The following is a 26,846-nucleotide window of genomic DNA, read 5'->3' as shown; positions in this document are numbered from 1 at the left end:
TCCCCTGGGTCTTGACCCCAGGATGAAAGAGGATGGGAGGAGGAAGCTAGTGGGCAGAAAGAAAGGAAGATAGGGACACAGAGGCAGTAATTATTTTTATTCTACATCAATCCCTCAAAAAATTATTTATGTAAAGGAATGCTTTTATAAATAGATGGCTTGGTTCTATTTCAAAATAGTAAATCTAACTTTATGGAGAGAAAAAAACAAGACATGTAGTTTAATAATATTTTATTGTCGATAGCATAAAAGAAATTTTATATGGATCCTTTGGAGCAAGAATGAAGTGGAACCTATTTACAAGGAAGAGATGAGAATGTATTGTCACAAAATCTTCAGTAAATGTGCTCTTTTTATAGTAAATTAATATGTGAACTTGTAATATAGATAACTTATCAGATCAACTTTTAAAATTACTATTAATGCAAGTGTCTGACCAGTAATCTATAGTAACTAAACCCATAGTCTTAGAAAAAGTATGTCAAAGCAGTGTGAGCACTTCAATATTATACATTTTATGGCAGGAATATCAAGGTAATGACTTCTATGTAGGGTGTTGTTTCAGACTCTTTCAATAGACTTCCATAACATACAGTTTGTGCAACATATTATCTTTCTAAATGCCCCCAAAATCAGAACCTGAAAAATACCTTTGCCCCTCAGCATTTAGCATAAGGAGCTGTGGACCTACGTTAGCCTAACAATGTGCTCACATTTCACTGGAACCAGGAGAGTTTGTCAGATCCCATAAACCACAGTTTCTTTAGCCTTTCAGGGAAGTGAGAACGTCTGGAACATTCTGTATCCCAATGAAGGAAGGCAAAGCTCCTTATAGGACTTTTCTTTGTGAATGACTGTACTTCTGCCCATAACCCTAGATAGTGTGACAAATAATGAATACATATTTTCTTTTCATTCAAAGTATTGTCTTTGATGGGTAGAAAAGGGGCATAAAAGAAAAGATTGGGAGAAAAAGGCCTATTAGTGTGAGGGCTACATAGGACAAGGAGGCATTCCTCCTCCAGCAATATTAACAAGTTATCATATTTAGAAAGGGATCCTCTGGATGTAGAGTTTACAGAAAAGTCAGGTGGGACTTAACCTGGGCTCTGCCACTTAAGGAGAACAGAACTTGCCAAAGAAAACGATGTTTCGAGTTTTGTTGTGCCTGACAATGTAAATAAATGGGTGGTCGGCCCTGAATTCATCTTTGTGTTGCAGGATTCTTGATCCCGGCACCTCTATGGAATCCCCACCGTCTTCGCTTATCTCTAAGCACACTCTGTGAATAACATTGGAGAGCGCCACTCCCTTGGTCTCTGACATTCCAGAGAAATCAGATGTACTCTCATCAAAGGTACTTTTCAGCCCTAGGTTTTCCAGACTAGCCTTGGGATCAATCATCTTTTCCACCTTAAATTTTGGAATGGATAGTTTGACTTTGGTATTGGCCATGGTGCTGGGATTGGTCCACTGCAAGAGCGTCTCTGAGTTGAGTTGTTTTTCAACCTGAAGGACAAAAAGGAGAGGAAATTATTGTTTTTACTTCCTATGGTAAAAGACCCTGCTTGATGAAAAACATGAGCCCAGTTTCGAAGTAACACAGAGGGACAATCAAAAACGGACTCAGCCCTGCAGTTTGGGTGTGTGACTAGCTTCTCTTTTAAAAGATCCTCCGCCTAGCATTGGTCTCCACCCCACCCTACAACTGTGGTCTCTTTAAACTGCAATTTATGAGGGCAGTTCTTTTAAGCTGTAGAGTAGCTTTATAGAAACAAATGCATGGATTATGGTGTTGCATAAGTAATAGTGAAACAAATACAAAATCAGAAGTGTTTTCATATATAATACTAGAGGCCTAGTGCACCAATTCGTGCATGGGTGGGGTCCAGCCGGGCCGTCCCAATCGGCCTGATTGGGCCTGGTAGGGGGGAGGGAACCTCGAAGTTGGCTGGCTGGCCCCACCCCCTGGTCAAACTCCCTGGCTGAACTCCCTGTGGAGGGGACAATTTGCATAGTAGCCTTTTATTATATAGGATTTCTCAAATGCTTATTTTTATTTCACTACTAGGAAATCCAGAACAATCATGTACTCTGCTTGACATCAAATTTAATAACTCAAATTAAAGCTAAGGTAAATTCTTTCTAGAATAAAAATTTGAACTGTCTATGATCATTCTTTAAGAGAGTAGGCAATGAATGCATCCATTTCAGTTGGTTATTTTTTTAAGATATAAAAAGATATATATATATGAAGTGATGGGTGTGTTAATAAACTTTTACAATTTATACATTTATCAAATCATCCTGCTATACACTAAACTGGGCTCACAGGTTTTTAAGTATCTTACAATTTTGTTTCATTATACGTCAATAAATCTGAAAAAATGACAGGTTATGTTCTTAATCTGCATAAAAGCTAAATATTCATCTGTCCTAACAGGAAACCTCCATATTTATACTGTCCAATACAGTGGCCAATACGTGGTTATGAAAAGCACTTAAAATGTGATCAGTAAGAATTGAGAAATGCTCTATGTGTAAAATACACTGCAGATTTCCAAGACTTAATACAGACAAAGTGTGTAAAATACCTCGTTAATAATTTTATAGCAATTGCATGTTGAAATGATAGTATTTTGGAAATATTGGATTCGACAAAATATTTTATTACAATATTTTGTAATGAGAGATATGAAATAAAGCATAAAATGGTTTCATCTTAAAATTGTTCATTGAGCCCAGTCAGTGTGACTCAGGGGTTGAGCTACGACCCAGGAGCCAAGAGGTAACGGATCAGTTCCTGGTCAGGGCACATGCCCAGGTTGTGGGCTCCAACACCAGTAGGGGGCGGGGCGTGCAGGGGGCGGCCAATCAACAATTCTCTCTCATCATTGATGTTTCTATTTCTCTCTCCCCCTCCCTTTCTCTCTGTAAAAATCAATAAAAACAAATTTTTGAAGTTCATTGAGCACATCTTAACTTGCTCCTTTCATTCTATTATATGAAGAAAAAAAAAAACCTATGTGGATATTTTAAGTAAGTAAAGTGGGAGACAGTTGAATAATAGCTGATGGAGAAAATGAGAGGAAGACATGAAGTGGAGTGAAACAGAGAGACAAGTGAGTAAAAGAAGAATGGAGATGGACTTAGAATTCAATGAACAAATGGTAGAGCAAGCATAATGATAGCTGAAGTAACAGATAAGATGTGACTAAGTTAGATCAACCTTAAAAAGTGAAGGAGTCACTGAGGCATGACTGAAAATACAGCAGGTGCCTCCTGGGTTTCTCCAAGATTCCCTCCTTCTCCCTGGCTGGGGCAGGCCCAGGTGGAGTGAAGCTAGGAAGCCGGCAGGGAGTGAGGGAGAGCAGTGGGCCACAGGACCAGCTGACAAGCAGAGGGGAAACTATGTCCTTCACAAGCAGGTAAAACTTCTACCATGTTTCAATATCGTGCCTCTGATAACCTGTATGAAATATGAAGCATGATGAACAACATAGACTGATGAACAAGAACAGACCCAGAAACAAGGAGGCATCGATCGGACTGTCGGGCCTCAGAGGGAGGGTAGGGGAGGGTGGGGGTAGGGGGAAGAGATCAACCAAAGGACTTGTGTGCATGCATACGAGCCTAACCAATGGTTAAGGACAACAGGGGGGGTGGGGGCATCCGTGGGGAGGGGTGTGGGATGGGAATGGGGGGATGAGGACAAATATGTGACACCTTAATCAATAAAGAAATTTAAATAAATAAATAAATAGAAATATGAAGCATAATAAAATCTCATATATGTGCGTATAAGTGAAAAGAACTTTTCAAAACTCATAGAATGTGCCTTAGACAGTTTGGCTCAGAGGATAGAGTGTTGGCCTGAGGATTGAAGGATCCCGTGATAGACTCCAGTCAAGGGCACATTCCATTTCAAGGTTGCAAGCTCAATCCCCACCCAGGTCCGGGCATATACGGGAGGCAACCAATCATGTGTCTCTCCCACATTGATGTTTCTCTCTCTGAGTCTCTCCCCCTCCCTTGCACTCTCTCTAAAAATCAATGGAAAAATATCCTCAGGTGAGGATTAACAAAAACAAAAACAAAAAAATCTCATAGACTGCACATCACAGAGTGAACCCTAATATAAACTGTGGACTTTAGTAAATAATCCTGTATTAATATTAGCTCATCAATTGTTTAACAAATGCACTGTGTTGATGCAAGATGCTAATGATAAGAAACTCTAGTCTAGAGTTAAGAACAAGGATTTTAACTTCTTGGGCTCAAATCTGATTCAACAAACCACTGATGACCATGTCATGTTACCTACCATGAACCAGTTACCTACCCTTCTGTGCCTCAAGTCCCTCACTGGGAACGGCTGTAGTGATAGTTTCTAATTCCTAGGCCTGTAGTGAGAGTTAAATGAGGTAGTGCTCACAGGGAATTTATAGTTCTGGACACACTGTAAGTGCCAAATAAATGCTGGCTGTTTGAACATTAAAGAGAAAGGCCCAGAAAGGACCACAAACCCTTGGAAATGACAGAGCAGGTGAGGCATAAGGCAGACAGCCCCGCACAGGGCTGGCCATGCAGCTCTGTCAAGGCAGAGGGCACCTTGGTGCTGCCCACCCACCTCCTTCCTCACCTTCTCCAGGCCCGTAGACTCATCCTCCACGTCCTTGGGCAGCAGGATGAGCATGCTGAGGTGCTTATTTTGAAAGGGGATCTCTATGACCTTACAGTTGATACTGTCAATGTTGCCCATGCAGAACATGGCTTCCAGACTCATCATTTGCACTGGCTTGGTGTCCGTCTGGAAGAGGAGAAGAAACCTGAGCTGCTTGCTTTTTCATTCACACATGTATATATAGATATATTTTTTTATTTTCCTCCATAAAAGACAATGACTTATGCTTTTATATGTACAGGTACATATAAACACATCACACACATATGCACACATATATAGACACATATCTATACACACACACACTAGTATATATGCATTAATTTGTTCTTGTTATAATTCCATAAAACACATCAAATATTTGTTCTCTCTTTTTGTTAGAGGGGGAAATTAAACTAATTAGGCCTTTTTATTCTTAGGTTAGTAATACAAAAATGTGTGTGTGTGTATCCACCTTTGTTAGAATAAACACTACCCTAAACTTTTAATACTATGACATCATCGATTTAGTCTAGTCCTTAAAGGAGACACCACAAGACATGAGGAGAAGCTCAGTAAAGTCACTCAGAAAGTTCAGGGACAGACAAAAACAAGTCAAAGCAAACAAAGGAAAAGTAATGACCTCTGCACTATAAAGGAGGGAGTGTCCCCACGCAGCTTTGAGTCCTGTTTTATTGTTTTATTAGGTGAAACACTGAGAGTTCAATGGCATTTCAAAGCCATGTTTAAGACCCAAGAACCTGTATGTGGAAAATACAGTCTAAAGGGTCAAATGTCTTGTGCCTGGCATCTATGTGCAAGGTCAATCCTGCCCTGCAGGCAGCTTTGAGAAGGCCACTGTACAGGTGAGTTAGGAAGAGGAAATGGAGGGAAGGCCAGGCTCCCTCCCTAGGATGTCTGGGTTTTTTGAGGAGTTAGGTAGCCCTCTTAGCTGTGATTGTCCCCTCCCAATGGAAATGCCGAATAGATTTTGTATAGGGACCCATGGTGGTCCCAAAGGCCAATCAGGTTTGGTCTGCTATTGACTATTTATTCAAACTGACCCTTAGAGATTGGTCATTCATTTGACATTTGCTGAGCACCTGCTAATGTAGCAGGGCCTGGGCCAGGAGTTAGAAATAGAGATGAATAAGGCATTATCTCTGCCTTTACAAAGCCCATGCACTCAAGAGGGATGTAGATAAGTAAGTATATAATTCTATTTCACTCTGGAAAGCCCACCTGAGGTGGGAATGAAAATAAAATTTTGTGAGTACAAAGAAAAATTACCAAATGCCAGTTCAGCTAACTCAGGTGTAAATTGTATCTTGGAGGTCTTTTCTTCCTGGGTTCTAGTGTTAAAAAGGTGCTGTTATAATATTTGGCAAAAACAAAAGTGATTAACGCTAGGTACTCAAGGTGCTGGGAGAAACTTGCAAACTAGAATGAATCCATGGGAGCTACCAGGTAAACACACTCCCTTCAGGTATTGTGCTACCTGGGATTCAGTCTGCGTTCTTAACACAGTCATATCTCATTAAATGAGACCAAATCACATTATCATCATGTAGACTCCTGGGTTGGCCTAGGTCCTTGAATGAAATAGGTCAATTTTCCAGTCTGAGTTCTCTGAATTCCTTTCTAGAGAGACACTTTACCTATTCACATTAATTCTTTTTCACATGGGATATGGCCTCATTATTCACCCAGGAGTATTAATGAGACTTTCCTGCAAAACAGGTTTCTCACAGCCAACACTGCCTCAAAGCACCTCATACATTAAAATATCATAACCATTGACTTCACTAGAACAGATGAGAAACAGAGCAGAGGAATGTATTGACCTGGACCAAGATCCTCAAATGACCCAGGTTTCAGGATGATTCAAAGGCCTTTGAGGTTAGGATTTAGTTTGTTTCTTTGCCTTTCTTGCTAATCATCCCAAATATTTGTAGGCATTTTCCAGTGGGTGATTTAGCTTTATCCACTGGGCTGTGAGCTTTATAAGCCCTCACTCAGCTCAGACTCTTAGAACATTCTGGAGAAAAGAGAGAGTCTCTGGGCTATGGTTCTTTTTCTAGCAGGGAAGGCACGCCACCCCTGTGCCTTCATTTCCCTCACGGGGGTGAACTCCTACAGTCCCTCTGTGACTGTAATTTTCAAATCTATAGTTGGGACCCGTTGACACGCTGCCCACATACCTTATTGACTCGGAAAGGACATTCTTTGGTTTCCGATTCAGGAAATTTCTTCATCCACTTTCCAATGAAGTAGGCGGCATTAACCACAAGGATTTTAGTCTGGTCATTTACATTGTTGTTGGATAAAATGTTCTCAAAGTGGCCTGCAAACAATTGTAGAAACCACAAATTGCACAGGGTTATTCTTCCCAACTACACCTACTATGCACATGCCTGTCCACTCACTGGGTATTTAACACCTGCCAGAGCCACACCAGGGAGGGTGTGAGAGCCAGACCACCTCATTTCAGAAGGACTCCTTTCTCTCCTTGCATTTCCCCACACCTGGACTTACCAAAGACACCTAAAGAGGAGAATGAAGGGGGAAGGGAGGAAAAAGAACCAAAGAGGAGGAAGAAGAAAGACACAAGCTACCAAACTCTCATCCTGAGCCAGGCCACATGCTAGACATGCGTATACACGCGATTGTGTATTCCTCCCCTTTTTACAGACGAGGAAGCAGTGACTTGGTGAAAAGTCATGCCCAAGATAACACATGTATCAGCTCATGTCTCTCACAGTGATCCCACAAGGCAAGGATCATTATCCCCATCTTATAGTTGAGGAAACTGAGGCTCAGAGAGGCCAAGTAGCTTTCTAGTTTGCTCAGCTGGAAAGCAGGTCAGAACCAGGACAGCACTCTGCTCTGCACCCACAGTTCCCCACCTCTCCCCACGTGGCAGCCAGTTGGCACCAAGGTCAGCAGGCTCCATCACAACAGTGGTCACCACAGTCACAATAGCAGAACAGTTCAGTGGTGATAACCCCCTAATGAAATTAAGTCCTCCTATTTGAATGGGACTGGTGTTTTGTGCAAGTGATTTCCATTTACCTAATCTCTGGGCCCACGGCACAGGCCTGTGACCTGTATGTGAAGGTCCCTTCACTGGTTAATGCTCTGCTGTTGCCATATTAAAATTACATTTTTAAATAAAGGACCCTGCAGTTTCACGTTGCTCTGGGACCTGCACATTATGTCACCACTGCTGCCAATGCTATGAGACTTGTCAAATATGTAATAGTGTCATTGAGGAAACTCGAAGGCCAGAGAAGTGGGAGAGCTGGGAATTGGCTTCAACTGAAACCTTGAACTTCAGATTCCAAATGCAGAGGCCTTTTCATTGAACTACCTTCCCCAGTAAAAACCTTAAATTTATGAAGATTTTAAGCCAAGACCCCAAGAGGGAAAATACTATTATTTAAAAATTCTAAAAGCAAAACTGTTACACAACAATTTAAATAGGAGCTGCTTTTTACTTATAACTGTGTTTAACCTGATGTTATACCAGTTTTCTCTCTACAAATAAAGGTATAGGGACTTCATTTCAATAACAAATATATATGCATGCATACATTTGTGTGTGTGCATCCAAATCTATGGCTACCATCTTGGCTACCACACATTATTGATTAGCACATATTATCTAAGTTCATCCTCACAAAACAAAAAACATGTAAAAATTCAATTATATAACATATAACCCATTTTACAGTTCAGTAAACTGAGGCTCTGTATCCAAACACTTCAGTTAGTAAGTGGCAATGTCTAGATTTGAATCTGAGGACTTGAAGATTACAAGGCCAATGTTTTTCCATGTCCTCACTCTGAAGCTATGGCATGGATTCTATCACTCCTGAGCCCTCATAGCCACAGGGTGGCTCTAGCCATTCATACAGGAAGCGTGTGTCCCTGCCCCAGAAGCCTATAGCTCACCAGACTGCAGTGGTGCCTGAAAAACCCATCACTACTGTTCACACCCTCACAATGAGGTGCTGTGTCCCAACAGGTCCCTCCCTGTGTGAATATAAATATGTGCCTAGAACGGAGATGTGGACACTGACCTGCACTCAAAATCATCTTACTTATAACTCTTTTTCAACAAGGAAGATTCACGGAATTTTAATGGAGGGGGGATTCAGGAAAAGGAAAGACTGATGAAAATGCTGAGCCAGAGGCAGGACCAGGTAGATGCTGCAGGTAAGAGCCAGTGGCTATCAGAGGGCCAACTAGGTCAGGAAGTTATGGACTGAGGACACATTTCCATCCACTATGGTTAGTTTTGTTTTACTTTTGCTATATGTATATTTGATTGCTTAAGACTCTCTATCCCTTTTTCCTTAAAAAATCTGTAGAAAGTTTGAGCTAAAAGTGTCCTCAGGGATCATCAAGTTATAGTCCAAGCCCTTCAGGTCCACAATGAAAAACTGGACTCATGACTTGCCCAAAGCCAGACTTGTTAGAGGCACAGCTGAGGCTCCCGGAGGGTGTGGGGTCTACTTGCCTAAATAAAACCAAAGCACCAGGAATTCCTACCAAGTGACAAGGTGTTGGAGGAAAGGTCCAGAAATCTATGTTATTGAAATGGCTCGATGGGCAAGAATTTAGCTTCTGTACTAAAAACACCTCAGGAGTCCCTCAGGTGTTCAGTTTTTTTGCTTAGCAGAAAGATTCATGAGAATAAGTACATAAGCACAGTAGATAAAAATACTTGCCATCTGTGAGATCCTTAATTGAGTTGTTGATCTGACCTTTCGTTTCTTCCAATTTATCTTTGAAGTCAACAGTTTCCATCTCCTTTGCATACGGTCTCTTAGTAGAGCTGATGAACTCCTGAAAAGCATCCAGTTCATAAAATCACAAAGTACTTGCAGTCTGTGGTCAAACCATCACATTTTTACATGGCTCTAACAAAAGGACTTTTATGTGTCTATTACTATGAATATACTTTCAAAATCTACACTATTCAGTAAATTGAAACCTCATGGAAGAATCAATGACTTTTCTTTTTATTGAATGCTTCATTCCTTCAATTCTAAGACAATATTAATTATTAAATGCATTCATCAATGTAGTATCAGCTTTGGTTGGAAAAGAAACACCATGCTGAATGTATGTAACAGTTATAATATGACTTCAGAAACATTAAAATGTACATACATTTATGTGTCTTAGAATAGAAGAAATGTACAGAAAAGAGAACTTTATGAGCAGAAAACTCTTACTCTCACTGAAATAAATATTCTATAGGTTCTTGCTACTCAAAGTGTGGTCCAAGTACCAAAGCTTCAACATCACTTGGAACGTTGTTGGCAGTGCAGAAATCTCAGCCCTACAGAATCAGAGCATGCATTTTATCAAGATGCACATTAAGTCTGAAACAGTGCAATAGAGAACATAGCAGTGATTCTGATTCCAATGCTTGTTGAAATGCAAAACCCTAAATCCCATCCCTATTGAGTTTGATTCAAGTGCTCTGAGACTAGGAGCTTGCACTTTTAACACCCAGGTAGTTCTGCAGCAGGTGGCCCTCCTGACACCACACCTGTTTGTACTATTATGAGTGAATTTTCAGGTGCTATACAACCAACAGGAGCCGTGGAAAGCAGTCTTAAAATCAAATTCCTTGCAATTCCTGGTTTGGTTGAAATAATTCAAAATGTTGAATAGAAGTTCAACCAAACTGAACATAGCTGATTAAATGTCCTAACACGGGCTCCTTCAATTTCTTCAGAGCAGTTATAGCCTTAGCCACATTGATTCTGTTCATTGCAACCCAACCTTGGGATTGTGTTGCCCTTGACTGAGAGAACAGGGACCACACAAGAACATCGGAGCCTCAGCAAGATTGATGACCTCCACGGTCCTCGCTGCCAGCCACAACATGTATTAAACATCTCCTTAAGGACTCTCTAGGGAGCTTTTAAATTATTTATCTACTTAGGTCCCAACTCACATCTCAATATTTTATTTCAGTTCTCTGGATGATTGTTGAAAGAAAAATGGCTGTGTATGTGTGATTTAAAACAACAAGAATAAATGTCTAGTGACCAATGTCCTCAAACAGCTACTGCAGAAAGTAAATGGTAAAATATTTAACTGGTAGTCTACCTTTCAGATTTTTGAAGGCTTAAAATTCTGTCCAACCAAGCACAAATTAAATCAACTCTATATTACTAACATAGAGAATGAACTTCTTTGTAGTCTAGGATGTTGGCTATATGTTTCAAGTACAGATTTTTAAAATATTATGTTATACTCTGGGATCAAAGTTAAGGGTACCACAGTACCCTTCAAGAAATGGCTGGAATTAAATACCCAGAACTACCTGTTTAGACCCTCTCATGACCAGCCTAGGAAAACAAACAAAAACAATGTGTGACTGATGAAAACTGTTGACTCATAGTTATTATTTTTCGTATTGATTTTGAGAAAATCAGAAGAACGTTGTGTGCATAAACAATGAGGCCTTGTGCCCTGCTGTTTAAGAAAGGTGTGAACCCTGAGCTGTCTTGCATCCATGGAGATACATTATTAGCAACTCCATTCTCCATTTCTCCAAATGAGGAAGCTAAGAGGAAGGGGAGGATATATGAGTGTTTGAGAAGGACCAGAGAAGCCCGTGAGCTTCTCTGTATTTTGAGCTAGAAGATGTGACTACAATTGAGTCCCGCTATATTCAACCTCTCCACTAGGACTGAGTTATTTCAATTAGCCTCTAATCATAAATAAGCATCCTAGCGGTGAGTTTTGCTGGAGGAAAAAAAAACAAAAACCTGTGAGTCTGACCTTATGACAATGCCAATCCTGGGAAAAAGTTAAATCTTGTTAATAGCATTGAACCACTTACTGTAGATGGATTCAGAGATTTGTCTACATAGAGCCGTTTGATTAGTTTCAGCGAATAGAAGGAACTAAGTTTGTTTACATCTGACGTTACTGTTTGAAATCCAAAGGGCACATCTTTGACATTTTCAAAATGAAGGACCTGTGAAGAGAAAAAAAGTCCACGACCCATGAAACATGTGTCTTGCTGCTGCAGGGGACATGGTAACTGCCCTTCTCCGTGGGGGTGCCGTGTCTTCCTGCTCCATTGTCCCATGAAGCAAGGCTTCTCAACCTTGGCCCTGCTGACATTCCGGGCAGGATATTCTCTGTTGCCAGGTGAGGGGATTCGGGGACTGTCCTGAGTATCTGGGTATTGTATCTCTGTCCTACTAGGTACTATTTGTGACAACCAAAAATGTTTCTAGACACTGCCAAATATCCCTGGAGGTGGGGGAGGGCCAAATTGTCCCCATTAAGAAACTCTGCCATGAAGATATTCTTCTCCGGATTTAACTATTGGGAAATTTCACCCTTTCTTCAAAACGATGCCTCTAATGCTCACACAGAGGCTCCCCAAACTTGGAAAAGAGTGAAACTGGGTTACAATTTCCATGTAATTCAGACAAGAAGAGAAAGATTATAGCAAAAGAGACTATCATTAGGCGGGTATCAGATTCCAGGGTAGAGGAGTCTCTAGCCAGGATCTATCTAGTCCCTTTAGTTCCTCTGACAAGTGCCAAATGGGCTGATGTGTCATTTACCATCAATGGTGGGCTGCCCTGGGTGGGCAAAAGTGAGAAAACCTGGCCTTTGAGTCCCAGCCTATATGTACTTGAAATATAATCTAGCCCAGCTCTGCTCAGCTTCATTCACTCTTCCCTCTGTAAACTGGACTAGGAATGCCTACTTTTCTGAGTTGTTATGAGGATTACAGATATTATACGTAAAACACCTAAAGTATATCAATTCAAAATGTTCTTTCTAAGCCATTTACAACTAGGATGTCATCTTCTGGAGGGCTTAAATTTTTTTCATTTGTTCCTAACTTTTCTTTTGCCCCAATCAATAGCCCAGTATCTCCTTTGCCTCAAGGTGCCTCAAAACTCGATGTCAGCACAAGGCAATTCTCTCCTCACTCTTAACTCATAACTGTGCCTGGAGGCCACACCTCAGGTAAGGTCACTAAATGGGCACATGGCACCAATGAGTAACACAGCCCCACTATTACAAGGTCACATTGGCTAGTCCAAGGCCGTGCATAACTCTCATGCCTGCTGACAGGTAAAAGGACCAGAAAATTTTTAAATCAGGTAACTACTGCTGGAGGAACGACTGCATGTACATCACCCTTATCATTATTACTGAGGAACAGACCTTCTCCCAGGAAGTTGTCTCTTCTGTTCCCCCTCTATTGGGAGATGGAAAATGAGGAATTGGAGATAGGTTAGAGATTTTGGAGGGGGTGGAGGGAGGTGAGAGAGCAGGACAGGTAAAAGACAGCTCCTCTTCCCACAGTTGAGGGTTCTTTTTCAAGTGCACACAATTTCAAGTGTAAATTCTTCAATTATCAGGACCCAAAGAAGACTTCATGGGTCATACTCTGGGCATTTGTAGATTCAAGATGTTCCCTTTTTAAATGCTATGAGTTCATGGAAAGAATGAGTCTGTTGAACCTAGGATAATCAACATAAGAATAATTATGGAATGGAATTAGAGGGGTGTTCGCCTACTACCTAAAAGTAAATGGGGGTGGGGGTGAGAGGAATGGGTGAAGGGGGTAAAAAGATCCAAGCTTCCAGTTATAAAATAGGGCTTGGAGATGTAATATACAGCATGGTGTCAACAGTTAATAATACTGTGTTGCATATTTGAAAGTTAAGAGAGTAGATTTTGAAATTTCTCATCACAAAAAAAAGAAATTCTATAACTATGTATGATGTTAACTAGACTTACTGTGATTATCATTTTGCAATATATACAAATATCAATCATCATTGATATCTGAAACTAACATAATGTTGAATGTCCATTATACCTCAGTAAAAAATAATAAAGATTATGCTGTAAATAAATGTTGTGCATAACACAGGGATATAGATTTCTACTATTTCTGGTTGGGGTTTTTGCAGTGGAACATTTTATAAACACCACCTTGATTGATTCTTACAGTATAACACATAGAAAGATGTTGGGTGACTTGCCAAAGGCCACTCATTAGTGGAAAACTTGTGATTACCTAGAACATCCCCAGGTTCTCCATCACACATGGTGCCAGGGTTGCAGGACAAATAAGTAAGCTTTCTTTCACATTTGAGAATAGATTGAGAGAGTATTAGTAGTGGCACAACTCTCAATCCTGAGCATCTCTGACCACAGAGCCCCATTCATCCTTCCTTGGGCACCGCCCATGAGTTCTAATAATTCTAGTCTTGCTCTAAGCAGAAACAAGGTATGGGACTTACCTGTCCAATTTCATTGGCTGTGTCACCTTTGGCTCCTACTTGAACAAGTGACAGGGAGGTGGAGAGACAGATTGGAGAGAAGAGGACATTGCCTGCTGGCTCCTTTTCACAGAGTTTTTTGAACAGGTCAACTGCAAAAGCAGAGTTTGCCAGTTGCAGGGCATCCATCGTGGGTCTGAAATAAAGGATAAAGGTCTTTAAAGCCTTCTAACCTGAATTCTGCCAATCCATAAGTATTCCATCTAAACAACCCTGCTGGTGTGGCTCAGTTGGTTGGGCATTGTCCCATCGACCAAATGGTTGCTGGTTCAACTCCAGGTCAGAGCACATGCCTGGGCTACAGGCTCAATCCCTGGTGGGGGAAGAAGGGTATACAGGAGTGAAGCCAATCAATGTTTAATTGTCACATCTATGTTTTTTTCTCTCTCTCCCTCTTCCTTTCTCTCTCTCTAAAATCAATAAAAAATCATTTAAAAAATCATCTAAACACAGTAATGGTCTTGGATAGAAGAGAGGAAGGAACTTTGCACTAAATGCAATTTTAAAAGCCAGTGAGGAAGAAACTTCTGGGCAAATGCCCTAAGGTCTGAATGGCCCAGCATTCAAGGTCCTCGGTGTGAGCAGCTCTGTCCAAAATCTTCAAATTCAAGCATACTCAGCCACAATGGCCACTGTCAGGAGCCTGGTGATCACACCTCTTCCTCAGCAAGTGGTCAGAGCAGTTGACGGCACTGAACAGAATCAGTTGGTTTTATTTATCCATATTGTTTCAATTAGGATTGAGGTTAAAGCATACAAAACTGGCATTTCTGTACATCAAAAACAGTCAAATCATAGCAATTTTGTGTGATTCAGTTTAATAGTTAGTATGTGTTATGGGTTGAATTTGTGTTCCCCCAAAAGATATGTTGGAGTCCCACCCCTGGGTACCAGTGAATGTGAACTTATTTGAAAATAGGGTCTTTGTAGATTTAATCAAGTTGAGGTCCTAATCCAATATGACTGGTGTCCTTATCAGAAAGAACAGGAGGAAAGACAGAGACAGGCACAGAGAGAAGATGATGTGAAGACACCAATGTGACAACAGGCAGAGATTGGAGTGATACTTCTACAAGCCAGGGAACACCAAGGATGGCTGGCAACCCAGAAGCCAAGAGAGAGGTGAGGAATAGTCTCCTCTAGGGCTTGCAGAGGGAACGTGACCCTGCTGAGACCTTTATTTCAGACTTCTGGCCTCCAGGACTGTGGGAGAACACATTTCCGTGTTAAGTCACCCAGGTTGTGACCCTGTTCATGCTCACTGGTCACTTCCAAAGACTTCTTCCTCCTTTACTTTATGTCCCTGGCAAGCACAGCTAAGTAAACTCAGATCCGTATTCTCATTGCAAACCTATCTCAAGGTCATCTAAAGTCAGGGTGGATAGCTCACACTTTTTTAAGGTCCACAGCCTTATTCTTTCTTCTGGGGTGGGGTCAGGGGCCGAATACTCTGTACACCCCCAGTCACAGGGGCCAGCATGAGGTGTACAGAGGGCAATGAGACAGAAATGGGAGTGTGCAGAGTATTTGGACCAGTGTTCCATCATGGGGAAATAAAAAGAAAATTCACAAAAGATTCGAGGGAGTCCTTTCTCCAGGAGCAAATTTAACATTGATAATGCTGAGTTTGTCAACATGAGCTATTTCTCAACCAAATTGAGAAGCTTGAATGAGCTGTTTTTTTTACCAAATATAGAAGTCTCTGCCCAGATCCCTGTAAACTTCTCAAAGCCTCAACAACTGAGTCCTAATCACATTAATAATAATCTGAAACATACCAATTGTGCTTTAACAAACACAAGTAGTTCTTCCCAGAATGCATTCACTACCCTGAAGGAGAGCAATTCCAATAATTTTGCATAATCAATAACAAACTTTACTTTTAACGTTTGACTTCCTTTGCGTAGAAAACCTGTGTTTAAGACCTGGGAGTACTCTGCTGAGGGAGTTTGACTACAAACACCTCAAAGTGTACCAAAAAGTAAGGAAATGTTCGTGTTACCATTTTGCCCCACCGAAGCTTATTCTATTATTCATTATAACGTTTTGAGATACACTTAGTCTCAGTAGTTCTGTCTGAGTACAAGCTTTTGGTGGCTTTTAGTACAGTTAATTACACAACATAGTTAACACTGTGTTGCAATTCAAGATATAGATTCAAGTGGCTGTTGGAGAATGTTAATCAGAGCACGCCTGACATCTGAGGCTTTCTCATGGGTGCAGACCCTCCTTCCAGAGTCCCTTCCTTTGCATGAGAATCATCAGTGCATGAGTCCAACAGGCCTGCCTCCCATCCATGTGCTATCTTCTTTCTCAGAAAATTCTCTTTCAGGTTGAAGAAGTTTATGCAGCCCTTAACAGCTGAGGTCCCAGCGACAACAATGTTGTTTGATGCTTGACAAAGGTATCAGAAAAGGTCTGGACAAATACTTTCAACAATAAAGGTTTAAAGCACTGAAGGAAAGAAAGAAAGAAAGAAAGAAAGAAAGAAAGAAAGAAAGAAAGAAAGAAAGAAAGAAAGAAGGAAGGAAGGAAGGAAGGAAGGAAGGAAGGAAGGAAGGAAGGAAGGAAGGAAGGAAAGAAGGAAGGAAGGAAGGAAGGAAGGAAGGAAGGAAGGAAGGAAGGAAGGAAGGAAGGAAGGAAAGAAGGAAGGAAGGAAGGAAGGAAGGAAGGAAGGAAGGAAGGAAGGAAGGAAGGAAAGAAAGAAAGAAGGAAGGAAGGAAGGAAGGAAGGAAGGAAGGAAGGAAGGAAGGAAGGAAAGAAGGAAGGAAGGAAGGAAGGAAGGAAGGAAGGAAGGAAGGAAGGAAGGAAGGAAAGGAAGGAAGGAAGAAAGAAAAAGAAAGAAAGAAAGAAAGAAGAAAGAAGAAGGAAGGAAGGAAGGAAGGAAGGAAGGAAGGAAGGAAGGAAGGAAGGAAGGAAGGAAGGAAGGAAGGAAGGAAGGAAAGAGAAAGGGAAGGAAAGGAAAGGAAAGGGAAGGGAAGGAAAGGAAAGGGAAGGGAAGGAAAGGAAAGGAAAGGAAAGCAGAGGAAAGGAAAGGAAAGGTGTGGACATGGGCATTGCTATAGAAGCAAACAATCACCAGCTAAGTCCTCAATCAGATATTGTTGGATAAATATGATCAGTTGTTCAGTGATTGGTCCCAAGTGACCCAAAATCACTGCAGAGCTGATCTAGGCTAAGGTAGTTCAAGGGATGATTGGGCCACAGTGAGTGTCCACCTCCCCATGCTGCAAGGCAGTAAAAGCATTTAAGCAGATCTTAGCAATGTGAGCTACACACACAGGAAAAAGCATCAGGTTCAACGTGGACCATTTTAGTAGCAAATACTATAAAAATTATGGGTATAAGAGTAGAGATGAGCAAGACCTGCAGAATAAATTTACATTTCTAATGACTTCTGCTCAGAGTGCTAAAATCGCCACAGGCTTTCTTTGTTTTATTATCACTTTGTTACAGAGATAACTTCTTTGGTCTTCATGAAAAACCTTCGAATGAGTATAACAAAGATAATTTTAGTTACAGTTCCCATGTAGAAAATACTGCATGTTTTTGTCACTTAGAAGTTTAAAAGAGTGAAATGGAAATTTAAGTAATAATTCAAATGCAACAAATGAACAACAAGAGCTGTAAGAATTTATCACTAAGTTAACTGGTTTTTGCAATATGTCCTAAAATCATAAACCTTTAGAGTGGGACAAGATTTTGGCATGGATCTAGTCTGGCTCCATTTCTTCCTTTTACAGATGAGAAAAGTGAGGCAGACAAAGATGAAGGGATTCTCCAGGCCACCCACGAAGGGAGTGAGAGTGGTAAAACCAGCCCCAGCATTCACTTCTCCCAGCACCCAGCCTGGTGCATCCAACCACACCACACCCCACCCTCGGTAACTGTGTCTTGGCTGATGTTTTTTCTCTCACAAGTCTTTAGAGTTCCAAAACTCCTACATGTCCTGAATTACCCTTTAGAGATACCAAGACACTTTGCTTCTTTTTTTTTTAATCTACACAAACTTTTTTTCTCTCATTTCCTCCCTGGAGATTCTCTTGTTCTCTTCCCGCCATTTATGTTGCCAATGATTAATGTTATATTGCTTTCATTTAAAAAGTATTAACTGAGTACCAAATGCATGTCAGGCACTAAGCTAAGTGTTAAGAAATCAAAGGTGAGCCCAGCACGGGTCCTGCCTTCAAGCAGCTGTCAGCCTAATGCCATGATGTGTGTAATGAGTCCTGGGCATTTTCTTGGGGAGCACATGTTGTCATGGGAACCCTTAGGGGAGAGAGAGAGAGAGAGAGAGAGAGAGAGAGAGAGAGAGAGAGATCTCACTTATCATAGAAATCTCAGTGAGGTTTCCTGAGAGATAGTGCCATTAAGTAAGTCACACTAAAGGTGAGTCCTAAAGACAAGTGGGAGTTAGCTATGAAAAAAATGTGGGCCAAAAAGACTGCAAGCAATCCCAAATGAATGGAGGGGCGTGCACTAGAACATGAGCAGGATCAGGCATGCTCACTTCCTAGACTTGCAGCCCCTGCACAAAGATTCCCAAAGTCTTTAGTGCATCTAAGCCAATGGTCCTCAAACTTGTCGGTAGACCATTTGCATGAGATAAATGCTCTATGGACAGGTTGACTATATATCCCACTGCCTGGGACAGTCCTGGCTAATGTTTGCTGTTCTGACATGCCCCTTTCATTCTCCATCATGTTGTGTACTGAACAATATATGTTCAGCCTCCCTACAGACCACCCACCACAATCTTCTCTATATACGTGTGCATGCATGCATACACATAGCCAGGTGCACAGCTTTCTCATTTTTAAAATTCTTTTCACTGTGTCAGGTTATTGTGGTTGTCATTCATGCTAACCTGCCTCATATGACAAATGAAGAAAAATGCAGAGAAAAAATAATTTTAAGTATTTGGTATAGCCAGTCCTTAAGTAATGGCCTGAGGAATCTTGCCTATTAGAGTAACGATCACCAGACACCTAAAAACACAGCTCTGCTGTCCGTATTCCAATTTCAAGAGGGGAAAAAAACAGAGCCAGGTTAAGAAAATAGGAGACCTTGGAGCTTCTGCAGTGTGAGAGACTGTCAGGATTAAAGGAAGTGACGAAAGGAGTAAACATATATAGGAAGACCGATGTTAGCAGGAAAGGACAAAGCTGCTATTAGTAATAAGGTCAGGGCCTAATTTCCTATGGCAAGAGCGCCTCTGCTTTGCTCTGATATTATGAGACATCCTATCTCCTCCTATTGGTTCAGAAGCCTGATCTTGACCACTGAGCAATCCCACTGCTGCCTAACAGCAAACTAGAGCCAGACTGGCCACGCCAGCGTGACCAAGATTGCTGAGGTTGCAACCCTCAAAGTCAACCCACAACCCAGAGGGATTGAAGAGGCAGAATTCAAGGTGTTAAGAAGCAAAGATGTAGACCTGAGTCATTTTCTGGGACTTTCTTCAGGCTGGCTTCCTTCTCTCTCTCCCCCAATCAAGAAACTCAGCCAATTCTTTCACCTACTGATGGGGACTGAGTTTTGAGACCCACCTAATTCTATCAAACCTTTTGAGTGATGTAGGGGATGACAGGCTGTTAAGAATACCCATGGTGTCATGGAAACGTCCACAAGCTGTGAGTTTGAAGGCGTGAATTCCGCTGATCATGCCACTTATAAGCTGTGTGACTTAGAACACCACGTCGTCACTCCTGTGAGCCACGCTCCTCATCTACAGAATGAAGGACTGAGATGAAATACGTCTAAGACCCCTCGGCTCTGAATCTGAGTCTACAGAACAGCCTGGCACGTTAAGTTGATCTTCAGTATGATACTCTTAAACGAAGCCATAAAAACAGCAGCCACTATAAAAAAGAAACGATGAGCCAACCTGTTTGAAAAGTTGCCCAAGAATACATATTTGAAATCTATAACTTTGTTTCAAGTATCCTAGAACCCAGAAACAGGGAGGGGGAGTACTTTCTGCTTAGAAGAAGGCAGTTTCAAGTAAGTGAACACTGACTAGACGCTTAAAAATGCCAAGAAGAAGAGCAGTTTTGAAGTCTGAATCTTAAAGCACACAAAACCAACCAGGAAGGTGAGTCAGACATTCAAACGTGTTGCCACTTTCTCCAGGTTTTGAGTATCAGGCCCTTTCTGAAATAAGCATTTCAAAATTCATTCTTAATTCCAAGGTAGGTCTAAAAGTGTGCTCAGAAATACTTTCTTCTCCATCATCACTGCTGTGCCCATGCCACCACCACCACCACCACCCCCGCCACCACCACCACCAAATCCTCCCAGCCATGTTATTTCTTCAGATTCTTACCTTGTATGGCTAAGTGATTTCTCTCCCTATGTGGCTTCCTGGTTCCCAAAGGACTGAGAGCTGGAGATGCTGCCTGTGTGGAGTGTGATGGGCAACAGTCCCCAAGCCCACAGGCTAGCCTTGAAAAGAACCCATTATGTCGACTTAGTTCACTATCTTGAATCAGCTCCAACACCTCTTTTGTTTTAAGAATTGCCCTGAAAAGGGAACTCACCAGCCCTGCTACCCTACTTTGCTTACCTGGAGTTGCAGTTATCCTGGAAAACACACCACGGCAAGGGGAAAGGAAAGCGAGGCTCAGAAGGACCTCGCTGTGGAAGCAATTCTGTGGTCAGAGCAGCCGGCTCGCTCACCTGAACCCCGGCCACTCCCGCCGAGGCCACGCCCCACCTGTACTTTCGTCCCTCCCACTTCTGCATGCTCAGCTCTTACTCATGTCTCCTGGCAGCTTCTCCAAGATTGAAGAAATTATTCAGGCTGAAGCTGCTGTTGCCTGCACAGCTTCCAAAGGCTCCTAACATGCTCAGGCAGGAAGGGGCTGCAATAAATCCTGCCTTGGCCTAATACATACATAAGAGCAACCCTAGTAACCCATAAGGAATCGGAAGGTGAGCTATTATATGAAAGAGAAGGCACACGTGATGGTTGTAAATAATTCATACTTCTCAAATATGGCTGTGCTACAAAAAGCACCCTAACCTCCATCCTTTCCATGTAAATTACAGTAGCTCATTCTGTTAGATGCCAAAGAGCTAGCGCCCTATTAAACAAAAAGGTGGTCACAAAAGAAAGAAGAGGATATAGCAAATAAATTATAGTTAGCAAAATAAATAGTACCAAATTGATAAGGGAACCCCAATAAAATATGGTGATTTGGTTTACAGAGCTCTGCCCTGCAATCTCTCTGTGGAGCCCACCCTTTGTGTATATGCCAGTTGTCCTGACTTGAAGATCCATCATGCAGTGGGACCTCCTCTCTTCCTATCGAATCTACTCAGGAAAGGACCTCGAAATGAGCCAATTCCTTCTCTGCTGTGCTCACCTAATTCCCTACTATTCACTTACCACATTGTTTTAAAATAATCTATGTCTTTTATGTCCTCCTCTATCTGAATACAAGCACCTTAAAGGTAAATACCAAGCCTCATTTCTTTTTGTAACACCAGCACTTCGTATCGACTTGGTAGACAGTATGGAGTCAATAAATGCTTGTTGACTAAAGGAATAACAGCAACTCATTTTGTTAAACTAAGATTGACTAATAGATTTCCTTCCCCCAAGGCCCTAAGTATTTTATTATTAACCAGCATCAAAGTCATAAACACAATGAGTTAAACTCTAACAGTAGAATTTGGGGTATCAATGGAGCAAGTGGAGGAAAGAAGGTCAGTGATGTGGACAGGATTCCTCTCAAAAATCTCACTATCCAGCTATAATGGGGAAAGTGGGTGTGAGGGCCAAGTCATAAACTTGGACACTGATTCTACCACTCACCACTTGATAAATCTTAGACAAAGTAGTGATCCTATCAAGGCTCAACTTGCTCATCTGTAAAATGAAACACATGAAGAGACAATCCATGTGAGTGCCCGGCACATAGCATGTGTTCCCTAATAATGGTGGTGATTATCACCACTTCCACTATTCCTCAGACAGGCACAGCCGCAGGGAATGGCAAAATGGCCAAAAGGCCAGTGCAGGGTATTCTCACATCGAAGTCACTAGAATCATTTGTTGAACACCTGCTGCATGCTTGCTACTGTGACCCAAGATTTTAAGAGACTTGCACTTAAATCAGAGAGCTTTGTCCATTCTCCTTTTTGATGGCTAGATTCCCTCTGTCACACTCCTGTTCAGTGCTTGTCTAACCCGGACAGAAACACTTCCAGCGACAGGAATTCAGCAATACCCAAGGAAGCACAAGCATAATTCTGACTGTTGGAAATAAATGTTTCTTTTAAAATATCCAGTTGGAAATGATATGCCTGTTTGTAAAGAGAAGCATTTGCTCTATAATTCCAAAAATAATACATAAGTTTCTTCTTTTTTATTTGCCACAAAAACTAAGTTATTACTGTGTATTAAAAAGAGTAGTTGCTTTCTTTTGAAGGGAAAACATATAGCTTAAAGAATGAATTATTCACTCATCCATCATACAAATTTACCAAACAATAATTTCCTGTAGTTCAACGAAAGTAATCATCAGCCCAAATATTTAATAACCTAGGAGACTCTTCTGTCGGGGCCTTTTCTTACTTATAGGTTGAAACACTACAAACATGATAACTTGATTATTCAGCATTCGGGCTGAGGAATGGCTTGACACACCCAGCCACTCCCAGGAACAACTCAAAGGAGCTTTGTTATAGCATGCTTAGAATCATTCATATTCTCCCTCTCCTCCCCTCTCCCCTCTCCTCTTCTCTCTCTCTCTCTCTCTCTCTCTCTCTCTCTCTCTCTCTCTCTCTCTCTTTCTCTATCTCAGAAGATAAATTTCAGTCACAAATTGTTGAGCACCCTCCCCAGATACCTACAAATAGTAAAGTGTTTTTCACCCCATTAATAAGTATGAGTGCCTCCAATGTATATGGCATCTCCCCATACAGCAGAGGAATGACAAGAACCTTGCACATGTCTAGCAATTCACAGAACTGATACAATAAAGGCTTCCATCCAGCCACTGAGAGCTATTATCTCTTCTTCACATGTGGAGAAACTGAGTCAGGAAAGATACGACAAGGTATGCCTTAGTGTTTCTGAGACAGAACAAAAAGTTTCAAAACCTCAGATTTATAATCCTTTACCCTAATTACATCCATTTCAAGAACCCAGCAGCCTAACATGCTGTCATGCTCTTGGTCTCATCAGCTTCTAGTGTTTAAAAAGCCGTCTGTCTGGAAGAAATTTTATAGTAAATGTTCACCTGTTATGAAAAATAATTTACATGTAATTTTCTGCTAAGAAACAAACTTAAGGGGAAAATAAAACACCAAGACAACTAAACAAACAATAAGGAAAGAGTCATGCTCACAAGATCAGTTGTGTCCCAGTAGGTTAAAAAATATATAAATGTATATGTATATTTAGGGACTTCCGCTTCTTACAGTAATGCACTTAAGGGTTCCTTGATTTTTGGCATTAAAAATTACATATGTGTGTGTATACTTAGAAGACGTAAAGAAAATGCATAAAATAATTTTAACAATAGTTATTTCTGGCTGGTGAAATTGAAGATGATTTTATTTTTTTTCTGTAGTGCCCTGTGTCTTCTAAATTTTCTATAGTCATCATATATTATTTCTTATTATTAGGAAGCTCTGTTTCTTGACAAGTTACTTTCAAAAAGCTGTCTGCCACAACTGAGCCTTTGCATAATAAGTCTCCAGCTGTAGTCAATTATAGCTGTGGTGTACCGCAGATACCTGCTAGTTTAGTTGCTAATAAAGGGCAACGTAACTTTTTTTTTAAGTTATGTCTCTTAAGAAGTAGAAATTCTAAAGTGTCCCTCGGTGAGGTCTAGGAGCTCAAAGTGGCCCAGCAGAAGCTGGGGTCATACCCGAGACAGCAACCAGCCCAGGCCCCCCCGCCCCCCTGAGATGAACCAGGCCAAGGAGGACAGGAGCCCTTCCAGAAGGATCCCCGCCCCAGGAGGAGGTACAGGCGGGAACAGGCCTGACCCTTCCTCCCTCCTCCTCCGCAGGACCAGTCCCCTGCTGACTCGGTGGTGGCCTGGATCTCTGCCTGACTGCATGATGCAACTACAGCGCACAGAGTCCAGGAGAAGCCTAAGCTCAGCTCTAAAGGAAGCTTGGCCAAGTCCAAACCCCTTGTTTCCAAACAGTGAAACTTGAGCCCCCAGCGCCTTGTGTGCACATTTTTAAAAGTGATGTAAGACCTTTAACCACATGACTTGTAATAACCATTTTACAGAAGTTCTAGATTTATTCCATTTTATAAATGAAAAGGAAATAACTACAGAGGCACCAGGCTAGTGCGTGGCTTCCCCCAGGTTAGGTTGATAAAGGGGAAAGCAAATTCTATATTTAAATCTAGGTAGTGCTTGTAATAAATCCTCTTTACTCCTGTATCAAACACCATACTGTGTGGTTAATCTGAGATTAAACTTATCTGTTTGATGTGGGTGATGGAATATATTGAGTGGAATATGAGAAGGACTCCTTCCCCTAATAAGCATCAGTTCTACGTGTTGACAGGACGTATGAGAGAGAGAGTGTAAGAATGTAAACATCTCAGATATGAAGTCAACTGGCTTCACTTGGGAAGGGAGGAAATTTTCAAGAAGCTTCCAAGATACCAAATTAAGAGTAAAAACACTTTCAGAGTGCTTGACTAATTTCCCTTGTGATAAAGTATTTACAACTTTAATGTCACACACTCTTCAAACTCGAGAGAAAGTAACGTATAACTGACCATGTCGGAAAACGGGTTCCGGTAGGACGATTCTTACTCTGTCTAGAGTTTGTCCTTGTGATTTGTTAATAATCATCACAAATGCTGGCATCACAGGAAACCGTCTTCGAATTAATTTAAATGGGAGGCCTGTGTCAGATGGGACAAATCAATTCTTGGAATCAGAACAACCTCTCCTTTCCACAGTTCCTGTTAATATTTCAGCTTTGATTATGTCAGGTTGCAATCTTTTGACAATAAATCTAGTACCATTACAAAGACCCCATTTACTATTAAGATTTCTGAATAGCATGATGATTGCACCTACATATTCTGCCGCTTTCTTTCAGCTTCAGAATGCAACAAAAACAACCAAATTCACGATTGACAATGACAGATCGAAACACACGAGTGCAATTGGCACCAGCGAGAGCTTTATATGTATTGCGCATGCGCAACTCAACGTTTACAGGTGAGTTGGACAGTCTGACGACATACAGTCAGTCACTTAGCCTTTTATATATATAGATTATCTCAAGTCAGTTATGTATTGTGATTCTAATTTCACAAATGAGGAAAGTGACATTAGAAATATAAGGAATTGCTAAGAAGAGATGGAGTCAAGCTCACACCCAGAACTCAGACTCCAAACTCTGAGCCTGTACAAATAGCATCCCACTTTCCACTGCTTAACAAATAAATGAAATTTTAAAGTTAACAAATAAATATGGAGTCCTATATATAGTTCAAGAATGGAGGAAAACAAATGAATCAAACATAATTTCCTTGACATTAATGATCAGTTTTTTGTTCAAGGGAGATTTTGAGGGGAAAGCCCCAAGACCTTCCTCCCCGCCCCCCCCCCCCCCCTCGCCAAAGCAGAACCACTATCCTGACTCACTTGGTTAGAGACAAGCTTCGCCCCACCTCCTGAGCAGCCAGCAGTTGGCAGTCCTGACTGCTCTCTGTGATGGAGTCTCCCACTAGTCCTTCTGCTATGGACCCATGATTTTTGCACACCCCTAAAACAAATTATATTGTCAGCTCCAACACTTGTTAGTATTATAAAGACGATGTAATCATCCCTATTGCATAAAATTAGGCCCCTTTGATGTTTTGGTAATTTACCCCCAGATGTGTCATCCACATAGTGCTTTTTCCTCTTGCCCTTTGGCTTGTTTAAATTCACAATAATGGAGGTTGCGTTCAAGTGGTCTGGAGGCTGTGGTGGGGCTGCGGAGACTTTGGAGGCGGCTGCGACACTAGGATGAACGCCCCTCCTGCCTTCGAGGCGTTCTTGTTGTTCGAAGGCGAGAAGATCACCATTAACAAGGACACCAAAGTACCCAATGCCTGTTTGTTCACCATCAACAAAGAAGATCACACACTAGGAAACATTATTAAATCACAGCTGTTGAAGGACCCACAGGTGCTGTTTGCTGGCTACAAAGTTCCCCACCCCTTGGAGCACAACATCATCATCCGTGTGCAGACCACACCAGACTACAGCCCCCAGGAGGCTTTCACCAATGCCATCACAGACCTCATTAGTGAACTCTCTCTGCTGCAAGAGCGATTCCGGGTGGCCATCAAAGACAAGCAAGAAGGAATTGAATAGTAGACTGGAAGCAGTATTGCTTGGCCAGTTCCTACCCTGCACTGGGCCCTTTTCCAGGCACTAAGTGGAAGAGAGCAGCTTCTCCCAACTGTGGCCTCCTTGGAAATAGCCCAGAGATCCCCTCACCCCCGACACCGCTGTGTCCTGTACATAGATTCTGTTTCATCTTCCTAATAAAGTGTGGTAGGAGAAGAAAATAAATAAATAAATAAATAAATAAATAAATAAATTCACAATAATGTATTAAATTCTCAAATTAATAGGTATCTGTAGCCATTTGTTGACACTAATACAGATGATTAAAGAAAACAGCTTATCTTTGGGGAATGGGAGCTACCAACACTTTATATACACACACAATATACACATAGGTATTTTTTATGTATATGTGCATATATATATAATATATGTATTATAATTTGCTTTTTGTATTATAATTTACAGGGAAGTTTTTCAGGGTGTACAGAAGGATACGTAATTGGT

General features: G+C 41.4%; 2 protein-coding genes across 3 annotated transcripts; one reads left to right on the top strand and one right to left on the bottom strand.

Annotated features, from left to right (window-relative positions):
• Window positions 1-241: 241 nt before the first annotated feature.
• Window positions 242-20,699, bottom strand: SERPINB5 (serpin family B member 5). Of its 2 annotated transcripts, XM_079785300.1 has the most exons (8): window positions 20,576-20,699; window positions 20,336-20,454; window positions 13,972-14,146; window positions 11,532-11,669; window positions 9,397-9,514; window positions 6,865-7,007; window positions 4,643-4,810; window positions 242-1,509 (listed from the first exon to the last, which is right to left on the bottom strand). In XM_079785300.1, exons 3-8 carry the CDS (start codon window positions 14,137-14,139, stop codon window positions 1,117-1,119), a joined length of 1,128 nt encoding a protein of 375 aa, XP_079641426.1. In that variant the 5' UTR covers window positions 14,140-14,146; window positions 20,336-20,454; window positions 20,576-20,699; the 3' UTR covers window positions 242-1,116. The 2 variants fall into 2 exon arrangements, with proteins under 2 accessions (XP_079641426.1, XP_079641425.1); XM_079785299.1 differs by lacking the exon at window positions 20,336-20,454 and having other exon boundaries at window positions 20,576-20,683.
• A 5,251-nt stretch (window positions 20,700-25,950) lies between these two features.
• LOC307107712 (DNA-directed RNA polymerase II subunit RPB11-like) lies at window positions 25,951-26,484 on the top strand. Its single transcript, XM_079785143.1, has one exon. It carries the CDS (start codon window positions 26,013-26,015, stop codon window positions 26,361-26,363), a length of 351 nt encoding a protein of 116 aa, XP_079641269.1. The 5' UTR covers window positions 25,951-26,012; the 3' UTR covers window positions 26,364-26,484.
• Window positions 26,485-26,846: the final 362 nt, after the last annotated feature.

Source organism: Cnephaeus nilssonii, assembly GCF_951640355.1.
Source record: "Cnephaeus nilssonii genome assembly, chromosome: 11".
NCBI classification, from domain to species: Eukaryota; Metazoa; Chordata; class Mammalia; order Chiroptera; family Vespertilionidae; genus Cnephaeus; species Cnephaeus nilssonii.
The sequence above is the reverse complement of the archived record's forward strand: the minus strand, read 5'-3'. Positions and strand labels throughout refer to the sequence as shown.

Bases quoted from the DNA above. Each gene is read 5' to 3' on its own strand.
- LOC307107712 (XM_079785143.1), top strand. From the start codon at position 26,013: ATGAACGCCCCTCCTGCCTTCGAGGCGTTCTTGTTGTTCGAAGGCGAG.
- SERPINB5 (XM_079785300.1), bottom strand. From the start codon at position 14,139: ATGGATGCCCTGCAACTGGCAAACTCTGCTTTTGCAGTTGACCTGTTC. The intron at 7,008-9,396 runs GCAAGTATTTTT...AATTGTTTGCAG, and splicing joins AATTAAGGATCTCACAGATG to GCCACTTTGAGAACATTTTA. The intron at 4,811-6,864 runs GTATGTGGGCAG...CTCCTCTTCCAG, and splicing joins GTCCTTTCCGAGTCAATAAG to ACGGACACCAAGCCAGTGCA.